A 15717-nucleotide genomic window follows, 5' to 3' on the forward strand; every position below is an offset into this window, starting at 1 on the left:
CAATAAAATAAACAGAACTCCAACTCCGGGTGTGATTCCTACATAACGACATACTGAGGCATCCTGTTCAGATGGGCTAGATTCATTGGTGAAAGGAGCCATGGAAACAAACTGTGAGCAATTTATTTTTATTTTTGGTGGTGTACAAGATGTAACTTTTTAATTTTTAAAAATTACGCTTATGTGTTGTAAGGTGATTAGATTACCTGCTAATCTGTCTTATCAGCTCCAATATGTAACTTTATTTAGATCTCTACTGCAGGTCACAGGGTCTAAATCAAGGAAGCCTCCACAGTATAGGAGACTCGGAAAACACTGAGTTGTTCTCACTGGGGAAGCTATATTTGTATTATGACGTGGACATGGAATTCTGCTTCTCAAAATCTCTTTGTACTCCATACTTGTCCTTTACCAGTGTTTTGAAACTTCCTGAGTTCTTTGTTTAGGAAGCTGTTCAGATCCTAAATGAGAGTTTGACATTGTTGATGAGAGATTTCCTGTCAAAGAGTTGAGTCAAACAGCAAAGCAGCTTATGGGAATTCACACTTGTGGTAAAGCATTTGGGAGGCTGAGGCAGGAAGGGTATATAAAGGCTCAGTCTCTCTCTATCTACTATCTACCTACTATCTATCTATCTATCTATCTATCTATCTATCTATCTATCTATCTATTATCTATCTATCTATTATCTACCATCTATCTATCATCTGTCATTATCTATCATCTATCATCTATCTACCTATCATCTATCATTATCTATCTATCTATCTACCTATCTATCTATCTACCTATCTATCTATCAATCATCTATCTACCATCCATCCAGCTATATCTATCTATCTATCTATCTATCTATCTATCTATCTATCTATCTACCTATCTATCTATCAATCATCTATCTACCATCCATCTATATCTATCTATTATCTATCATCCATCTATCATCTATTATCATCTATCATTATCTATATCTATCTATCATCTATCATTATCTATCTATCTATCATCTATTATCATCTATCATTATCTATCTATCTATCATTATGTATCGTCTATCATCTATCATCTATCTATCATCTACTGTCTATCTATCTACCTATTTATCATGTATCTATCTATCATTATCTATCATCTGTCTATATCATCTATCATCTATCTATCTATGATCTACTGTCTATCTATCTACCTATCTATCATCTATCTATGATCTATCTATCTACATCTCTCCTTCCTTGACGCCATGGGCTTCTGCATCACCACAGGCCTCCAAAACACCTGGGCCAAGTGAGTGAATGGAAACCTGTGAAACACTTCCTTATAAAGTTGATTTATTTCAGGAATTTGGAATAGTGACGGAAAGATGACTGACAACATTAATCGTTAAGGAAATCCAAACCAAAACCATGATGAAGTGCTACCTCATACGTATTAAGATGGCTACTATTTTGAACCCCAGAAAGTAATAAGCACTGATTAGGATATGAAAAAATGGAGCCCTTGTGAGAAGGTAGGAGACAGTCCAGGGGGGCGCTGTCTCCATCTTTTAAAATTTTTCCCCCGTTTTTGAGACAGGCTCTCACTGTGTAACCCTGGCTGGCCTGGAGCTTGATATGTAGACCAGGTGGCCTCAGACTCGAAGATCTACCCGCCTCTGCCTCCTGAGAGTACTAAGGCACGTGCCACCATGTTCGTCTTGGTTTTGGAGGCTGGGGCTCACTGATTTGACTAGGCTGTCTGGCCAGTGAAGTCCAGCATCCTCCTGTGTCTGCCTCCTCAGCATTGAGATTATTCAATTGTGGGAGTGCAGGGGATTCGAACTCAGGTCTCCATGCTTTTGCCACAGAGCACTTTACTAACTGAGCCATCACCCTGTCAGCCCATGCTTCTTTTTATGTGGCCCAGGTTTGAGTGGACCTGGGAAGCAGAGGCTGTAACCAGCGTGGTTCTCTTCTGATGGTTGAAGCTGCTGGGTGGGTGCAGCATTCGGCTACTTGCTCAGTAGCTGCCAAAGCCTTCACCTATGTTGGCTGTAGTGGTAACGACCTTGGAGCAAACCCTGTGTCTTCCCCAAAGCAGTCAAGATCAGAGCCCAGTTGGAATTGCTGCTGCTGTCCCCCAAGTCTGGTAGACATGTGAGCCATGTTGCTGCTACTCCTCAAGTTAAGCAGGTGGTAGTGGTGTGTGTAGGTGTGTGTGTGTGGGGGGGGGGGGTGGCGACACACACAACAGCTTTGACCCAACCATTTTTGTGGAGACTCTAGGAGCTGTCAGCTTCACAGCCACTGCTCCCAGGACTCCCCCAGATGTTGTCATGGCAGCCTTGGCTACGTTTAAGATCTCACAGCTACCCAGGAAGACCTTGACCCATCCTCAAATGCCCAGTGGTTTACATACACAATAGCTCCTGGCTTCGTGTGTGTGTGTGTGTGTGTGCCTGGATTCGTGGATGTGCATGGGTGGGGTAGGTAGGATGGGTGGGTGGGGTGGTAATAAGCTATAAAAGGAGAAAGGGGACCATGACAGGAGAGACGGTTTTAAGGAGGGGTTGTAGGGAGGATAAGGGAACAAGGTGACAGGGTGGTGGTATAGGGACTACTGACAGGCCTGAGCAGAGTGTAGGGAAGACAGAGAGAAGAGCAGGGGAGGAAGATCAACCAAACCGAGTGCTTTAAGAAAAACGCCAAAATGTCTGGGTGTGGTGGTGCATGCCCTTAGTCCCAGTGCTCCGGAGGCAGAGGCAGGTGGATCTCTGTGAGTTCAAGGCCAGCCTGCTCGAGGGAGGGCAGGGCTGTTATACAGAGAAATCCTGTCTTAAAAAAACCAAACCCCTGAAAAAGAAAAAAGAAAAATGCCAAAATGAAGGCCTTTAATTCCAGCGCTCAGAGGGCAGAGGCAGGAGGATGGATCTCTGTGAGTTCAAGACCAGCTTGGTCTATATAACAAGTTTCAGGACAGCCAGGGCTACATAGAAAGACACAGTCTCAAAACAAACAAACAAACAAATAAATACACGGAAAGGAAAGAAAAGAAAAATGCCCACGTTTCAATGTTAATTTAAAAATACATTTTTACTCAGAAGATTTCCATAGTCAGTTATCATCTATGGTGTCACCTCTGTCATTGAATCTAGGTTCAAACTAGTTTAGTTCTGCTGGATACACTAGAAGAATTTCAGGAAAAGCTGATTTCCTTTTTTTAAGGTTTTATTGATTTTAAAGTGTGTCTATGTATGTGTGAATGCACGAGTGTGTATGAGTGGAGGCCAGAAGCCTTGGGTGCCCCCAAAACTGGAATCACCCGGGGTCGTGCACCACACGGGTGCTGAGACCAGAACTCAGACTCCCTGCAGGAGCACTGCATGCTCTTAGCTGCTGAGCCACCTCTCCAGCCCTTGGGTTTCTTCTGAATGTCTTGACTGAGGGTAGACATATGTTGGTTGTGGGGTCACAGAGCCCAGGAGTCCATCTCCCTGGTGGAGGGGGGTTCTGCTGTTGAGTTGACCTTCTCATGAGTTCACACCAATTCCTAGAGGTTGAAGTTGAAGCCGGGACTACAAGGGTGGGGTAAACAGTCTTTGGAGTCCCAGAACTAAAGGCCTTTAGATGCACGGGTTTAACCTCCTCTTTTAAGAAGTGGACAGAGGGTGGAGCTCAGCTGGTAGGGTGCTTGCCTAGCACGAAGTTCTGAGTTTGATTCTCAGAACAAAACAAAAAAGCCAAAGAATTTGCCCAAGGGTCCTCAGACTACTCATTTAATTTTATCTTCTTGTCTCCAAAAGCCTGGACCCAAAATTTCTGGGATCCTTCTCTCTATCAGAATCTTTCAGGTTAGGCTTGGTGACACACTCTTGGAATCCCGTACTTGGAGGGCAGAGGCAGGAGATCTGTAGTTCAAGGTCCTCTGCTACATGGTAAATTCAGGCCAGCCTGGACTACGTCAGACTGTCTCAAAAACTAAACCAAGACCACCCCAACCTCCCAGTTCCTTCTCCCCCTTCTTCTCTTCTGCTTGCCCACTCCTCCTCTTCATCTGCACAGTCTCCTAATAACACAGAAATGAATAGACAGTTCCTGACCCCCGGGGGACTTGAATGAGAGAGCAGTTTAACAGTGATTTACACATGTGAGTCAAGTCAAAAGAAAGAGGGCCTTCTAAATGCAGGTTTTTATTTGAAGGCTATGAGGGACATTAAGTCAAGATAATTTCTTTTTGATTGCTTCAACTATCTAGTTTGTATGAGTAGATGATCTCAAGTTACAGCTGAAACTTGGGCATGCTGAGGTACAGTTTTTCTCAGTGAGCTGAGTCTGGGCAGGAAGGAAGAAATGACATTGCCAAGCTCCTCCTGTATTCTTAAAGTTTTTTGTTTTTGTTTTTTTCCCAGGGTTTCTCTGTATATTGGTCCTGGCTATCCTTGAACTCACTCTGTAGATCAGGCTGGCCTCAAACTCACAGAGATCCACTGACATTTCTCTGGGAGGACACTGAAAAGCAAGGGCTCTCTGTGGCTAGGTGGCTAGTACAGTGAGGTGGGATGAGGCTTGGAGACTGGTTCTTCTCTTTCTTTTTTCTTTTCCAGACCGGGTCTCATGTGTCTCAGGGTGACCTTGAACTTGCTATGGAGCCAAGGTTGGACCTTGAACTCCTGATCCACCTTTCTCTACCTCCTGCGTGCTGGCATCACAGGTGAGCATCGCCATGTGTGGTTTATGTGGTGCTGAGGGTCATCCTCAGGGCTCTGCATGCTAGGCAAGCGCTCAGCCGATGAATTCCATCTCCAGCCTGGAGCCCCTTCTGATGTCCATCAGAGCCAACCAAGCTCCTAAGAAGCAGGCCGAGACTGTACGACACTGGAAGGCACAGCTGGACAGATGTGCACTGTCTGAGTTGCTTCTCCATTGCTGTGATGAAATACCACGACCAAGGCCACTTAGAGAAGGCAGTTTTATTTGGGGCTGACCGTTCCAGAGAGAGTCCGTCTTGGTGAGGGATCTGGCAGCAGGCCCGGTGGCTGGAGCAGCCACTGAGAACTCACATCCCAAACTGAAAGCAGGAAACAGAAAAACTGGGATGGCATGAGTCTCTGGACTCCCAAAGCCAGTCCCCATGGCACACTTCTTCCAGCAAGGCCGTATCTTCTAAGTGTCCCCAAACAGCCCCCAACAACGGGGGACCAAGTATTCAAATGCCTGGGACATTTGGGGACATCTCCTTCACACCACCAAATGCAGTTAAACTCTTCTTTCTTTTCCCCATGTATTCCTTTGTTCATTGTGTTTGTCCATGTATACATTCACATGTATGTATGAGCGCGCCTGTGGAGGTCAGATGATAGCTTGGAAGAGTCAGTTCTCTCCTTCCATCCACCACGTGGGTCCCGGGGATTGAACCCAGGGAGCCATGCCGTTGCCGGATGTGCGGTCTTCAACTTGGAAGTTGGTCCTGTGCTTCAGGACTTCCTCTTGTAGATGGAGGAGGTACATTGTCTTAGCAGCCAAAGGCAGTGAGAGAGAAGGAAGTCCAGGCGAGTGGAGCCAGCTGGGTCTGTGGCCACCCTGACAAGCGGGACTTGAGAAAATCTGTCGGAGAGAGAAGGCCGGAAAGCAGCCGTTCTTATTTCCCTTAAGGTGGGAATTCTTTTAATTGAGTCAAAGCAATTTCCTAAAGATTCTGGGTCCTGCTGCTTTGGACTGATGGACAGGTAGTGCCTCTTCTCCTGACCCACAGCCCTTTGCCGTTACCAGGCAGCAGGTTCCCATGGCTTCGGTCATCCGTGGTCCTCACCATGCTGGTGTGCATGGCCTCACCGCTAAACTGCATTTTCGCCAGGCTTCCTCTTTGGACAAAAAAAAATCTCTCCTAGAGCAGTGTTTTCGTGTTTACATTTGTAGACAGGCATTGTTCTATAAAGTGCTTCCCTGCCCTGCTTCTCATTCGATCCTCCCAACACCCCGAGGTAGACAGGCAGGGACTGTTACTCACTGTACATCCTCCATCCTCCATAGTCCCGGGTGGGCCCAGCCGGACCTGCTTATATGGGCCCAATGTTTTCTTTTTCCTTTCTCATTTTCCCAGAATCTTAATGGAGACCACTTGGCGGTCTCATTACAGAAGGGCAGATGTCCTCGGGTGACTGTGAAGGCTGTCATCATAGCTTTGTGCTGAAGATGAAATGTCCCTCGGGCATTTGAGGTGATTCCACTACACAGTGGGCTGATCTTCCCAATGCTTGCAGCCTTTCCACTTTCTTTTTTTTTTTTTTTTTTTTGGTTTTTCGAGACAGGGTTTCTCTGTGTAGCTTTGCGCCTTTCCTGGAACTCACTTGGTAGTCCAGGCTGGCCTCGAACTCACAGAGATCCGCCTGGCTCTGCCTCCCGAGTGCTGGGATTAAAGGCGTGCGCCACCACCGCCCGGTGCCTTTCCACTTTCTTATTCATCGTCTAATCCTACATTTCTGGGGGGTTGGCAAACCTCCCTTTTGTCCAAAGGAATCGGATTTTCTTTTGCCTAAATGTTAGGCATCCAACCGGAAGGGCTTTAAAAATTAATATAATTTAATTCCCATCAGGTCAGTGCAAAACAAAGGTGTTTTAGGACAAAACACGGAAGACTAAAACTTTCCTCCTCTTTTAGTTCAGTTTCTTGAATCAGCAATGAGCGCAGAGTTCTGTAATGTGTGTGGGCCTGGGTCGGCTGGGTCCGCTGGGTCTGCTGGGTTCACTGGGTCTGCTGGGTCCATTGGGTCTGCTCGGTCCACTCGGTCCATTGGGTCCGCTGGCAGAGAGCCGCGGCTTTATTCTCTTCTAGGCAGCCTTTTATGAGGAAAGCACCAAGTAGCCCGCTTGCCGTGTTCAAAATGGAGATTCCCGTAATACTTGGATTTTCATCAAGGCCCGTTTCAGCTGCTCGTAGGTTACAAACATCATCACGTTCCAGGCTCCCAAACGCAGAAAGGAGGGCACAAATCTGAGGAGAGAAACAACTACCACGTGAGGAAGACCAGCTAGGAGGCACAGGCACACCTACCGCGCTGTCCCCAGGCCGGACGAAGGCTGCTTGTCACAATTCTTTTCTGAGATCCGTTTTGGCTTTGCTGTCTCTGCTGAAGGGATTTTGGCAGGAGTTGGAATCAGAAAAGGAAAGAAAGCTAACTTTAAGGCAGGTTACCATGTGAGGAAACTAATTCTCACAGGTCTGTGGGCTCACTCTACTGGTTGCAAGTCCTTTTTTGGAAACTGAGGCCAGAGAGGCTGAGGAACCACAAAGTTGGTAAATAGCACTGTCGAGTTGGGACACAGTCTGACCCAACTCATCCTGATGCTAGGGGCTTTGGGCCGGTTTACATCCAGATTTCCACCCAGAGAAGGCCCAGGCTAGGACATCAAGAAGTGGCTACAGGTCAGGGTGGAGGGAGCATGGTACCAGAATCAGCTCATCTCCAGAGAGCTCTGCTCAGGGAGTACCCTGGGAGAGAGGTCCACCTATCTGTGCTTCTCACAGGCAGGGAGGAGCCTGGCCTCTGGTCCCTCAGGCCAGACACTCCCCAATTGCTCCCTCTTGGGCCCCTGGGTTCCTGGAGGATCAAGTCACCATGCCCTGATGATGCCAGGCCCTCTTCTGTCCCTTTAAACACATTGCCCTTCCCTCAGCTTGGGTTATCTTTCCAGTCTGAAGGGTTGCTCTTCATGCTGTAGGATTCAGTTGGGCATGGCAGCCATATGCCACAGCATTTCCTTTGTGGGGGAGAGTGTGAGATAAGGCCTTACTATGTAGCTCTGGCTGGCCTTGAACTCAAGGCAACCCCTGCATCAGCCATCAAACCCAGCTTGTCATGGCAGTTCTTGAACCTTCACAAGGATTATATCACTGTGGCAATATTATCCAAACTTTGGAGGCGAGTCAAACCTGGGCTAAAATCCTGGCTCCTCCAGTTCCTCATCTTGAAGTAAGGACAGTAAACCCTGGGTGTGTGGATATGCCTGTGATCCTGGCCCCTGAGAAGTGGAGGCAGGAAGATCGGGGGTTTGAGGCCAGTATAGGCAACAAGAGACCTTAAAATAAAATAAAAGAGAAGGTGTAGTAGTACCTCCCTTACAAGGTTGTCACATGGTTAACTGAATCCGCGGGGACAGCACCTAGCCCTGCTCAGTCAATGCTGCTTACTTGTCTATGATTCCTCGAGGGAGACATAGGGCAGAGCCTGTTCAATAAAGGTTTGCCAAGTGAAAGAGTAAACTGAGGCACTAGCTGAAAACATCCAGGCAAACAGTGCTAGGTGACAGGTTGAGTGTGTTATTTCCAGACATGAGAACTTGCAGTGGTTTCTGTTTGTCTGCTGGGTTCAACTAAACACCACACACCAGGAAATATAAGCTAAAGGCATTAATGTGGGAGCCAAGCCAAGACCTTACCAGTGGGTAGGAAGCACCACACGGGTATGGCTTTGGGGCTGGGGCTCGGCCATTTTGTGATCTTGGACAAGTTACTATTTTGAAGTGCATTGTGGGGAATACTACCTAGTTCAGAAGGTTGCTGCAATATGCTATATAAAGTACCCAGCACAAGGCTCAATGTAGGGGCTTGGCTTTCAGGATGATGGTGAATAACCCGCACTATTGAATGCTTGCTCTGTTTGGATCTTCGGATGATTAAAAAAAAAAAAATGGATGTGCCAACAGTCTCAGCTCCAAGGAGCTTGTGTGCTAGTGTGAAGATGAATTTAATTTTGTAGGAGGTGGAATTATCGTAGCAGCGGATCAAATAGTATTGCTGAGGCTCATGGAAAGGAGGGAAAACTTCCGTGTGACAGTGTGAGGGTGGAGGTGGTATTTGGACTAGTCTGCAAGAGTGGCTGAGATTTAGACTATGTAGACATTGAGGGAAGGCCAGCCCTGTGGGCTGTGCTGCTGCACGCAAGGATGCATGCCCCTTGTGTGCCCTTGGACTGAGTTTGAACCCTGGAACCCATGTAAAGGTTGAAGGAGGGAACCAACTCCACACAATTGTCCTCTGACCTCCACACATGTGCTGTGGTACATATACACACATGTACCACACACACACACTAATGATTATGATAATAATGATAATTCTTTTTAAAAATGCAAAGGGACCCTGAGTGTTGGTTAGGAGAATGGTACTTACACTGCAGTGAGTGTGGTGGTGAATGGCCAGGGCAGCAGCTGTGGAAAAGCCCCCTACCCGAAACATTTGGAGACAAACAATCATTTTATCTGGCTTTGGCCTACTTTTTCTTAGAAAGGCTTCTGTTGTAGGCACCTGGGATAAGAGAACCCCCAAAGCCAGGTGTGGTGGTACAAGCCTATAATGCAGCGTTCAGAGGTGTAGCCAGGGGGATCAGAATGTCAAGGTCATTCTTGGCTACGTAGTGAGTTCTAGGCCAGCCTGGAACTCATGAGACTCAGTCAGAGAGGAAGAAAAAGGGGGAGAAGGAGGGAAGAAGAGAAAAAGGTGGCAGCTTACCCTTTGTAGAAGGCTGTGGGGCCCTCCTGGGCCACCATCCTCAGCATACAGTGTAGAGGGCTGCGGTACCTGCCTGGGGGAGCATTCATGTATCTGGTCTTTACCACGTCCACCGGAGAAGCCACCACTGTGGCACAAAAGCCTGCTCCAAAGGCGGACACGAAGTGACAGGGGAAGTTGTCTGTAGAAGGGGGGAAGAACATTCCAGGGATGGAGCATGTGCGCACGCTTTGCAGATGTGGTCACTGTCTGTCTCCAGTGCAACCTTGACCTCGACCTCCGGAGCACAGTGCCCAAGGCTGAGCTCTTGGTTAGTCTTAGCAAGCTAGAACCGAGCATCCCTGAGTAAGAAAGCTACAGAGCTTTTTTCTTTTAGGCAATTGAAGTCAGAGAAGGCAAGTGGCCATCACTTATGGATACACTGAGTTAGGTGCTGGCCCTGGAACCCAGGCTCTGGCCTGGAGCCTAGGCCTCTTTCTTCATCACAGTCCTGAACGGAGCACTGCTCCTCTCTCTCTCTTTCAGGATCCCTCTGAGTGGCGCCCACTGCCGTCTCCCCGCCCACGCTCACCAGTGAACAGGCGAGAGTCCAGCAGCTTCTCCTTGATGATGTCATAGGTCACCATCTCAGCACAGTTGACAATGGCGTTTCTGGTGATGTTGGGCCACGTCCCTGTCAGGAAGGCAGTGGGGCCTGATGAATGCAGGGCTCCAGCTTGGGGACAGAGCCCTCTAGCAGTGGTCTCAGCCAGGGGACCACACCTCAGCCAAGCAGATCCCACTTTTTATCAGCTGTTAAACTCCTGCACCTTCACAAACAGACACCCACTGCTTGGCTGCATTTGGAGCATAATTTGCACTCTGTCAAAATTTCAACGTGCCTCCCTGAGACCCAGGAGCAGCCAGGAAAGGAAATTTTTCATGGAGGAGGGAGGCAGAGCCCCTGGGACAGTGACAGGAGGTATGGCAGGGCGCTCAGAGACAGGTGTCACCCGGGAGAGGACAGGCTTGGCGTGAGTGGGACACCAGCAAGAGTGCATTGGCAGCGCTGTGACTTGGGCATCCTGCCCTTAAACACCACAGGGCCATTTTTCTCCTGCAAGGACTCATGGGAATGGTGGTCCAAGTGCAGGAGGGATTCTGGCGATTGCCAAGGGCTTAGCACACAGGGAACTCTACAGTCTTCACTCCCAAGGAAGTCACTCACACACGTCACTGCAACTGGCTCCACGGCTGCGTTTCTCCATCCTTCTGTGCCTGCACTGTGTCCTCGGGAGGCTCTCCCCTTCCGTCTCTACACCTTGGTCTTGGAGACCAGCTTTTTTCTGGAGCCAGCTCAGCCTCTCCCACCTCTGGCCTGCCTCCTGGCCCCCTGCCTGTGATACAAGCTGCACCCTGGCCTCCTTAGCTCCTCTGCGGTAAAGCCCTGAGGAGTGGGTGCCCTGTGTTCCCTTCTGTTTCTCTCAGGGTGGCCTACGCAGATGAGGACTGGTGAGGTGAACAATATTTGAGGTCCAGTGGCTGGTGTGTGAGGTATTGTATTTGGGCGTTCTTAGGGTATTGAACCGTGCTTCGGGAGTTCCTCCTTGCTGGGTTCCCTGTCTCAGCCCTCGGGGAGGGAAAGCTCTGCCCAAGGATACTGCGTTTACCTTTCCACAGGCCCCTGACTCCTTCCTCCCTGGCGATGGTTCGGTAGGCATCCATAGTTCCTCTGTATTTCCTCTCGCCTCCAGTTCCCAGGCGTATCATGGCTTGAAATCGGACCTTCACCACATCCGTGGGCTGAGCACAGGTCACTGCCATGGCTCCCGTGGTGCAGCCTGCCAGAATCCTGATGGCGATGCTGGAGTCTGGGGAGGGCAGAGAGAACCGTGAGTCCTTAACACTGTCAAAATCTCGCCAGGGTCTGTCACCAGCTTCCCCATGCCCAACTAGCCTTGTTGGACCACGCCATGTCCTTGACCCACACGCCAGCTGCCAGCTGGGCTTCCTGCCCACCCCTGTGTGTCCATGGGTGCCCCTGGGTGTCCCTAGGTATCCACTGGTGTTGGCACTCACGTTCCGCTCCTTTGGGGGTGTAGAACTGTTTGACAGAGTCGTAGAGGCCGATTCGAATGGAGGCAAAGCTCATCTGGCGATGCAGGCCAGCAACCAGTCCGCTGTAGAGGCTGCGGGGACCCTCGGTGCGCACCATGGTCAGGATGGTACCCAGCACGCCGCGGTACTGCACGCTCTGCGCCCCTGGGTTCTCCCCCTGGATCTGAGGGACAAGCATAGGGCCCGAGGAGCTGATGGGCGGCTGGGGAAGGGGGTCTGTGTGTGCAGGGCCCCTGCAGAGTCTTAGAACTAGCATGCTTATCACAGCTGAGTGTGCATCGTGGTGAAGTTCACAAAGCAGCGATCACTTACGTGGCTCCTCCGTACGCTGAGAGGCCAGTATGCTTTCCCTATTTTACAGTAGATGGCTAGAGGCTTACCCAAGCCCACACCATTACTGCCTTACCTTTATTTTCCACTTTATGGCTTACAAAGCAAGGGTGAGAAGTAAAGAGCCCTGTCACATCATATCAAGGCATTTGGGTTGTTTTGGTCCCGAGGGATGGCGGTGGGGACAGAACAGTGTAGGGAGTGGCCTTCCCCCGGCACACGCTGTGCAGAAGCAGCCCCTTCTTCCTCATGAATCACAACCGCTGGCCAAAGGCACCCACCTGCAGGCGGACCTTGGCGGTGTCCAGGGGGAAGGTGAGGAGGTCAGCGAAACAGGCGGCAGTACCGGCCCCCAGGAACTTCACAACTGTTGTGGGAGGCACTTCTGATGGCTGAAGTCCAACCATGGTCCTGGTGGGATGGGCCTGGTTCCTTTGGTGTCTATTGAGGTCCAAGGAGGGAGGTTGCCTGGCAATCCTTTGCTTCAGTTTCTGGAGGCAGCTGCAAGAGACAGACCAAGGGACACATGGCGCCTAGGCTGTCTGGCTCTGTCCTGTGTCCAGGGACCCGGCAACATTCTGAAGGGGCTTTACAAAGTGAGAAGCCGGGGTGCTGCCACACTTAAGATGCCTGAACTTGGCCCATAAAAATCCTGCCTTTCACACCTAATCGCTGTCACCTGCACAGAGGGTTGAGGAGGGAAGCTGACAGGGCTGTTGGCACCTTCACTGAATGGCTGAAGAAACGGAGGTCCTGGCAGGCAGCAGGCCTGGTTCTGACTCCACCGGCACCCTGTTCTCCCAGGGTCTTGCTGTCTCCTCTCTGGTCAAGCTCTCTGAGGTACCCCATGCCTCTTTCTCAAACGGGGGAACATTCCTTGTGACCCAAGGAAATAGTCATTCATCCTGGACTAAGCCAGTTCCCCTTGAAAGGACGCCTTAGCCCCGCCCCCTTTAGTGGGCACTGCACTTAGGGCCTCATGTAAGGCAAACCCTCTACCCCTGAGATACATCCCTAGCACGATCTCTCTTTTTCTTTTTTCAATTTTTAAAATTTTTAAACATTTTTTTATATTTTGTGTATGAGTGCTCTGCATGTATACCTGCAGGCCAGAAGAGAGCATCAGATCCTATTGTAGATGGTTGTGAGCCACCCTGTGGTTGCTGGGAATTGAACTCAGGTCCTCTGGAAGAGCAGCCAGTGCCCTTAACCTCTGAGCCATCTCTCCAGCCCTTTTATTATTTATTTATTTATTTATTTATTTATTTATTCATTCATTTATTTGAGACAAAAGTTTCACTAGGCCGGGCGGTGGTGGCACACGCCTTTAATCCCAGCACTCGGGAGGCAGAACCAGGTGGATCACTGTGAGTTCGAGGCCAGCCTGGTCTCCAAAGCGAGTTCCAGGAAAGGCGCAAAGCTACACAGAGAAACCCTGTCTCGAAAAACCAAAAAAAAAAAAAAAAAAAAAAAAAAAAGTTTCACTAAATTTCCCAGGCCAATCTGAGATCATCCAGCTTCAGGCTCTTGAATGCTGGGATTGTATGCCTGTACCGCCATGCTTGACCTGGATATACCTCTCTCTATATATAAAAGAAACAGAGCCGGGCGGTGGTGGTGCACGCCTTTAATCCCAGCACTCGGGAGGCAGAGGCAGGTGGATCTCTGTGAGTTCGAGGCCAGCCCGGGCTACCAAGTGAGTTCCAGGAAAGGCGCAAAGCTACACAGAGAAACCCTGTCTTGAAAAAACCAAAAAAAAAGAAAAAAGAAAAAAAAAAAAGAAACAGAATCCTCCTCAGTTCTTGTTGCTCCCATCTCTGTAGGGTTTCCTGACTGGTGGTCTGTTGGTGGACCTGGGCCTCGGGTACTTGTTGCTGAGCTCTCTATTTCCCAGTGGCTGAGGGCAGTGGTCTGACACATGAACACTTCTGCTGTCTGGGGTGGTTATGACCATTCTACCTAGCTTGGATCCTGTACCCTCTCATGCCACCAAGGAACCCTTCTCAGATGAAGACAAAATCTCAGGAGAATCTCAGTCTTAGGTTAAGGCAACACACAAACAATGCTAGTGTGTGCATGGGTGCATGAACACACACACACGAGTCGTGGTCTCATGAGTATACCTGTCTTTCTGCTGGTTACCGAGGGATCTTTTGATGGGAAGGGCTCGATTTAGCCTCAGTTGTGCAGGGAAACTGGTGTACCATCATGGGTGACCCCACGTTCTTGCGATTGGATTTCTGGGCATCAGGCCTTCTGTGTTGAGGCCATCTCTTGGCAGTCACTGATGTACTAACTCAGACACTCTCTTAGTGTGCTGAAGTCCTGCATCCATCAATGACCCATCCCGAGAGCCAGGGCCAGACTCAGAATTGTGAACAGTTCCTACAGGGCAACAGGATTCAGGGCCAGTGGTTAGGAAATCTGGGCTCTGGGCCTGTCTTCTAAGGCTTACCTTAGGTACATTTACCTGGTCTTGGGCCAATGAGAATATATATGTATACATGCATACACACACACACACACACACACACACACACACACATACACACACACACACACACACATATCTTAGTTCATCAATAGTGAACATTCAGGTATCAAAGGGTAGGGGCCAGGTCAGGTGATTTCTCAGGTCTTCTCTCAGGTCCGCCATATATAACTCTGGTTTCCTCTGTGATGCCGCCTCAGTCTACACATTCAGAAACCAAGGACTCAGGCTTACTCTCTCTCCCTGAAAAACCCTGTCATTGGGAAGGAGCTGGTGTGAAGTGAAGTGACTATTGGCTGGTCAGCTATTTCTTGACCACCATACCAGGCACTGGCAAGCTACACATGGAACAGGTTTGGTTGGCTCTGTCTTCATGGGGTTTGAGTTCCAGTCAGGAAAAGGAACAGGCAGTGAAGGAGATGGGGCTGGGTAAGTCGGATATGAACTGAAACTGGAACTCATAGCTGCGGGGTTCCAGTCTGGAAGCCGGGTCCTAGTGTAGAAGATTGGCTTTTGGACTCTGCCCCGGGGAAGGACTGAGGCAAAACTGAGAATCAGTCCCCTTTCTCTCTCTTTCTTTCTTTCTTTCTTTCTTTCTTTCTTTCTTTCTTTCTTTCTTTCTTTCTTTCTCTCTCTCTCTCTCTCTCTCTCTCTCTCTCTCTCTCTCTCTCTCTCTCTCTCTCTCTCTTTTTAGTTTTTTGAGACAGGGTTTCTCTGTGTAGCCCTGGCTGTTCTGGAACTTACTTTGTAGACCAGGCCGTCCTTGAACTCACAGAGATCCATCTGCCTCTGCCTCCCAAGTGCTGGGATTAAAGGCGTGCACCCTCCCCCGCAGCTCCATGCTTCTTTCTCCCCCTGCTCCTTTTCTTTTGGTAGGGCCTCTTGTAGCCCAGGATGGCTTCAGATTCTCTATGTAGCAAATGATGACCTTGAACTTCTGCTCTTCCTGTCTCTTACTTCCCAAGCACTGGATTAAAGGACTGCATCACTGTACCCAGTTCATGTGGTGCTGAGGATCAAACCTAGGGCTTCTGTATGCTAAGCAAGCGTCTACAGTTGAGCTACATCCCTGGCCCTGATTGTTTACATCTTAAGGGCCACTAAGCTCTAGACGGATTATACACTGACTCAGGAATGTTGGGTCTAAACAGTGGAGACAGGAGGTTTTCCCCATTGGAGACCTACATCCAAGCTTTTATCAGTCAGAGCCTGTCACTCTCCTGGTTGTAGACAGTCAGCCCGCTCCTCATTTTATCAAGAACAAAGTCTAACATCTTGGTCATGGCCTACAGGGCTCTTTGTGAGGCTCCCCTCTC

At 49.2% G+C, this 15717-nt stretch overlaps 1 protein-coding gene across 3 annotated transcripts; it reads right to left on the bottom strand.

The window, feature by feature from the left end:
• Positions 1-6265: 6265 nt before the first annotated feature.
• Positions 6266-12317, bottom strand: LOC128125703 (mitochondrial uncoupling protein 3). 3 transcript variants are annotated; one of them, XM_052763345.1, is made up of 6 exons: positions 12192-12317; positions 11542-11743; positions 11133-11333; positions 10055-10156; positions 9484-9664; positions 6266-6966 (listed from the first exon to the last, which is right to left on the bottom strand). In XM_052763345.1, the coding sequence occupies exons 1-6, from the start codon at positions 12315-12317 to the stop codon at positions 6852-6854; spliced, it is 927 nt and encodes a 308-aa protein (XP_052619305.1). In that variant the 3' UTR covers positions 6266-6851. The 3 variants fall into 3 exon arrangements, with proteins under 3 accessions (XP_052619305.1, XP_052619307.1, XP_052619306.1); XM_052763347.1 differs by lacking the exon at positions 11133-11333; XM_052763346.1 differs by lacking the exon at positions 10055-10156.
• Positions 12318-15717: the final 3400 nt, after the last annotated feature.

Source organism: Peromyscus californicus, unplaced genomic scaffold (genome assembly GCF_007827085.1).
Source record: "Peromyscus californicus insignis strain IS unplaced genomic scaffold, ASM782708v3 Scaffold_4__1_contigs__length_199733344, whole genome shotgun sequence".
NCBI classification, from domain to species: domain Eukaryota; kingdom Metazoa; phylum Chordata; class Mammalia; order Rodentia; family Cricetidae; genus Peromyscus; species Peromyscus californicus.

Excerpts from the sequence above, each read along its gene's own strand:
- LOC128125703 (XM_052763345.1), bottom strand. The coding sequence starts at position 12,317 with ATGGTTGGACTTCAGCCATCAGAAGTGCCTCCCACAACAGTTGTGAAG. Across the intron at positions 11,744-12,191 it reads CCGCCAAGGTCCGCCTGCAG|ATCCAGGGGGAGAACCCAGG; the intron begins GTGGGTGCCTTT and ends CTTGTCCCTCAG. Across the intron at positions 10,157-11,132 it reads AGTCAGGGGCCTGTGGAAAG|GGACGTGGCCCAACATCACC; the intron begins GTAAACGCAGTA and ends CCTTCCTGACAG.